The sequence below is a fragment of the Dromiciops gliroides genome, chromosome 5 (assembly GCF_019393635.1).
Source record: "Dromiciops gliroides isolate mDroGli1 chromosome 5, mDroGli1.pri, whole genome shotgun sequence".
Classification (NCBI taxonomy): Eukaryota; Metazoa; Chordata; class Mammalia; order Microbiotheria; family Microbiotheriidae; genus Dromiciops; species Dromiciops gliroides.
The window spans coordinates 142,443,708-142,449,214 of NC_057865.1; the positions used below are offsets into that span (position 1 = coordinate 142,443,708).

The following is a 5,507-nucleotide window of genomic DNA, read 5'->3' on the forward strand; positions in this document are numbered from 1 at the left end:
AACCCCTTAATTCTTTTGTATCATCACATCAAAGACAATTTATATTTATACCCTCTATATAAAGTCCTTCTCTCTGCCCAAATACATTTACAGTTCTTAAGAGTTATGAGTATTATCTTCCTGTGTATGGATATAAACAGTTTAACCTAATAGGGTAACCTTTTTTTTTCCCCTCTGTTTACCTTTTTAAATTTCTCTTGAGTTTTGTATGTTGAGATCAAATTTTCTATTCAGTTCTGGTCTTTTCACCAGGAAAGATTGAAAGTCCCCAATGTCATTAAATGTCCATCTTTTCCCCTGAAAGAAAATGCACATTTTTGCTGGGTAATAGATTCTCGGCTGCAATCCAAGCTCCTTTGCCTTCCGGAATATCATATTCCAAGCCTTGCGGTCCTTTAATGTTGAAGCTGCCAGGTCCTGAGCAATCCTGACTGTGGCTCCATGATATTTAAATTGCTTCTTTCTGGCTGCTTGGAGTATTTTCTCCTTCACCTGATAATTCTGGAATTTGGCTACAATATTCCTTGGAGTTTTCCTTTTGGGGTCTCTTTCAGGAGGTGATTGGTGGATTCTTTCAATGATAATTTTATCCTCTGATTCTATGATATCAGGGCAGTTCTCCTTAATAATTTCCTGGAATATGGTGTCTAGATTCTTTTTCTGGTCATGGCTTTCAGGCAGTCCAATGATTCTCAAATTGTCTCTCCTCGATCTGTTTTCCAGATCAGTTGTCTTTCCAATGAGGTATTTCACATTTTCTTCTATTTTTTCATTTTGTTTATTCTGCTTGACTGATTCCCCGTGTCTCATGGATTCCTTATCTTCCAATTGTCCCACTTTAATTTTTAAGGCATTGTTTTCTTCAGTGAGATTATGCAGCTTTTTTTCCATTTGGCCAAATGAATTTTTTAAGGCTTTGTTTTCTTCAGCTTCCTTTTCCAAGCTGCTGATTCTTTTTTCATAGTTTTCTTGTTTTGCTTTCATTTCTCTCCCCATTTTTTCTTCTACCTCTTGCAATTGATTTTTAAAATCCTTTTTGAGCTCTTCCAGGAAGAATTTTTGTTCTTGCGACCAATTCACCTTCCCTTGTGAGGCTTCAGATGTAGACAATTTGAGGCTATTGTCCTCATCTGAGTTTGTGTTGGCTTCTTCCCTATTGATACAGAAGCTCTCAATGGAGAGGGCTCTTTTTTGCTTCTTACTCATTATTGCAGCTTATTTATTTATTCTTTAAGTTGAGGTCTGCTCTGGGGGCACCTTCCTTCCTGTTTTGGGCTTCTTGTGCAGGGGTATAGGTGCTGTGTGACCGGGCTTTTACTCTGAGGCCTTTATGGTGTGTGGAGATCCCCCGCCCTGCACTTCCTGTCTGATTGCGCTCGGCCAGCCAGGTGCCAGACCCCAGTGTCTGATCCCGCCTGACCCGTTCGTCTCCATCCCGGCCGGTGCAGGTAGGTTTTTCCACTGTCCTTCTTGGCCACCAGATTTTTGAACCAGGTTCCGGGAGCCTCGGTTGTCCGGCTGTGGCCCGCAGCTCCTGCTGACTTGCCCTGACCCCTTCGGTGCTGGGTTGCTGCCCTGCGCTGGGCCTCCCTTTTGCCCGAGTCAGACCGACCTTTTCCTGAAGTCTTCTAAATTATCTCTGGTTGGAGGACTGTGTCTCTCTGTCTCTTTGCAGGTTCTGTAGTTTCAGAATCCATCCAGAGGCTTGATTTAATGTTTGTTTTGAGGGAACAGAAGGAGAGCTCAGGCAGCTTGCTGCTTCCTCTCCGCCATCTTGGCTCCACCCCAAGAAATTCCTTTTACCAATGAAGAATGACTCTCTGATTACTACACCACACTACCTTTCTCCATCTACATACATCTCTGAATTATATACATATGTATATGTGTATGCATATGTATACAATTACATATGTTACTCATTTTAAGGCTTTAAGTTCCTTCTCTCAGCATGATGGGAAGCTGAATCTGTGCTCTTGAAGGAATTTGGGAAAGCAAAGTCTCTTTATTAAAATTAGAATACAAATTAATAAAAGACTTTGTTCATATATTTATTACTAGCCTAAACAGAGAAAAACATCAGCTGACATATAGAGAAGTTCATCTCTTTGTGACATGTGGCCTCTCTAAGCAACTAGGAACAGTGGATAGAGTGGACTTTAAGTCAGGAATGTCTGAGTTCAAATCCTGCCTCAGATTTTCCCTGGCTGTGTCACCCTGGGTAAGTCAGTTAATATTTCTTAGCATCAGTTTCCCCAATTGTTAAATGAAGGCAATAAAACCACCCATCTTGCAAAGTTGTTTTAAGGATCAAATGACATAACCTATATAAAGTGCTTTGCAAATCTTAAAGTTCTATATAAATTCTGGCTATTTTCATTATTATTTAATGGGCTTCTAGAATAAGCAATTTCCCACAGGTTCAAGCACAGTCATGCCAATTCAGAACTGTTCATTCATTGGCCTTGGAGCAAGTTGGCTGTATTTCAGGGGAAGAAAACTAAGACTTTCTAATCTGTTGGCTTGTCATTGGCCTCAGAGGACTCAAGCAAAGTTATTTTTTTATTTGTCCTTATGGAAGAACTGGGGTAAAGAAAGGCAAAACATACAGAGTTGTGGTATATGAATCTAACAAAATGTTGCTGTGCTGTAAGAAATGAGGAAATGGACAATTTTAGAGGAAACTAGGAAAACCTTTATGAACTGATTCAGAACAAGGTGAACAAAACCATGGGTTTACACAATGATGACATTATAGAGGAAAAGACTTTAGCACTCTGATCAGAGCAATGATAAACCAAAAGGCCAAAAGAATGAAAATGAAATATGTCATTCTCCTTTTAACAGGGAGGTGATGAACTTATAATGAAGAAAAGTGACACGCATTTTCAGGCAAATCCAATTTGGATTTGGGAAAGCAAAATCTCTATTAAAATTCAATTTGTTTTGGTGTAGCTATGTATTGATACATTTGCTTTCAGGCTTTTGAAAAATTTGTTCAAGGAGGGGAGGGCATATTAATAAACACTATTGTTACTTGAAAATAACATATATATTTTAATATATTACTGCTCATTTTAACTTGAAATAGAGGCTGATTATAAAATGTCATTACTCATGTCGAGAAAGGAATAACGGGGTGCCTTCCTTCTTTGAGATCACAAAGGCTCCACTAGTAAAGCAAAAGTCCCGTAAGATCTTATCAAGCTGGAGTGGCTTTGGGATAGCTTAGTGATAGAGGATATGGTTATTATCTGAAGACTGACCTAGCTAAGTTCAGAAAGGCTCATTGCAAGGTTGGCTTCAGGATGATTGATTTTCTGGCCCCGGCAACTCCCAAAGAACTTGTGCTACCATGTATCCCTGAAAAGAGGACCTGGAGGAATGAAATTACAGATCCTTAAAGCACCAAAAAAGTAATTCAAAGTTCTTAGTGCTATCATTTATTGCTAAAAAGATGACAAAACTTTCAGTATCTTAGGAGATGTGCATCACTTCATTAGAAAAAAAAATGTACCCAGAACTCTATGCTTATCTAGAAAGGAAGAATATTGCTTATTCTTGTCAGGAGGAAGAAAAGAAAGCATGGAAGAAAAAATGAGTTATGGCAGCTCAGGGCTCCAAAATAAAAATGAATTGGAATCATGTCTTAATTACAATTACAAAGGCTGAGAGAGTACTGAAACATGACCGACCCATTTATGTTTTCATTTAAGCCTGTTCCTAAAAAGATGTTGAAATATAATTCCCACTAAATCTTAATAAATCACTTATGGCAGATGGTAACTGTATCAGGGTAACAGATTCATGCAAAAAAAGTAAATTCTAGCCTTACTAACAGGATAAAGCCAAACCAAGTGTCCATGATTAACAGTGACATATTGAGAGTACAGCTCTAAGTAACATAAAGACTAGGAACCAAAAGGATCAAAAGAAACAAGTTATTTTCATTGTATGAATAGAGGCAACTTTCAAAATTGGGATCATTATAAATTCCTGTTTAAAATGAGGTAAAGACAAGGCACCAAATAGGGCTCTATTTTATTCTAAAAAGCCATTCTTGCTTTTAAACAAAACAGCCTATTCTGTCAAGGCTGTTGGAGAGCCAATTATTCTTAGGAGGTCGTCAAACAAATGCCTCAGTGCCAGTTTCATTGCAGAAAAATTACATACAAGCATTTAGCATGTATTAGTTTGACCCTATGAGCTGACCCCATTCATGAGATTTCAACAAAGCTATTGAAAAATACTTTAACATGAGAGCACACCATAATTGAACATGACACATATATTATTGCAAAGGCTGTAATATGGGAAATTACATGAAAATGAAACTGCAAAAGAAAATTAATTCAGTGTATTTTGATATCCTAGCCTTATCTTAAGATTTAACAAGAAGTAAAACTCAGTTGCCAGTTACCTTGTGAGGTGAACTAGTCTAAATCTTTTCTAAGCTATACAACAAAACCTCCTACTCATTTCCCTTTGTTTTTAGTAGGTACTAAAGCATCATGTAATTCTGATTCTCGTGAATTTCAAATTGTTGCATTAAAACTGCACCCTAACACTGAAACAAATGGACCCCTTACCTTTATGTACCCCACTCCATTTTATCATACTGAAAATAACCTCAAAGCCCCCAAATCATTTGTCAACTTGATCAACTCTTTAGTATGTTTGTTACCACTCTAGGTGGAGGGTTTTTTGTTTGTTTGTTTTTAATTTAGAGTCGTAGAAGCTTTATTGGGGACAGACAGAAACTACCAGGCACTTAGGAGTTGGCAGTGGGGCCCTTCTTCTTGTCAAAGGTGGGCACTACCTTGATAAAGCATCTGTTATACAGCATCCTCCTCTTGATCCACCCAGTCTTCTTCTTCTTTTTCTTCTCCTGTTTGGCCACCTTGTGAGTCTGACCCCTCACTTTTCCAGCTCTGGCCAGAGAGCCATAGACTTTACCTCCTAGCATTAGGCCTGCCACTTCTAGAATGGACAGCATCTCCAACCCACACTGCCCCAAGATAGCTTCATCCTCCAGCGAGGAGCCACCTAGAAGTAGGAACTGACCCGGGGCAATGCCCTCTAGGGATGCCACATGGGCCTTGATCTGGGCAACAGTCTCCTGCCCAGTCACCTTGAGGATGTGCAGAGCCTGCACCTGGACAAACAGTTGCATGGTGGCGACTCAAAAATGCTAGTCCTACTTCCACCAGCAAAGATAGAGACCAGAAAGAGCTCTGGGTGGAGTTTCAATGGCAATTTTAGTTATTAAAACAGGGTTATTTATTATATTGTTGGAGGGTGGCTCCCAAATTCCTAATAATCGGTGCTTACCCAAATGCACATTGTTTTCTATTCACTTTTATGGGAACTTGATTTCTCCTATTTTGATATTTTGTGGTGGGTTGATTGGTGTATAAAAACATGTATCATACCACCATAGTCAATGATGTAGCTTTTATTCTTTCTTGCCTGATCCACTGGCTACAAATGTTTGCATTATAAACCAG

The 5,507-nt window shown here is 39.0% G+C and overlaps 1 protein-coding gene across 1 annotated transcript; it reads right to left on the reverse strand.

Annotated features, from left to right (window-relative positions):
* Positions 1-4,771: 4,771 nt before the first annotated feature.
* On the reverse strand, positions 4,772-5,176 carry LOC122729903 (ubiquitin-like protein FUBI). Its single transcript, XM_043969039.1, has one exon. It carries the CDS (start codon positions 5,171-5,173, stop codon positions 4,772-4,774), a length of 402 nt encoding a protein of 133 aa, XP_043824974.1. The 5' UTR covers positions 5,174-5,176.
* Between the last annotated feature and the right edge of the window lie 331 nt (positions 5,177-5,507).

Bases quoted from the DNA above. Each gene is read 5' to 3' on its own strand.
- LOC122729903 (XM_043969039.1), bottom strand. From the start codon at position 5,173: ATGCAACTGTTTGTCCAGGTGCAGGCTCTGCACATCCTCAAGGTGACT.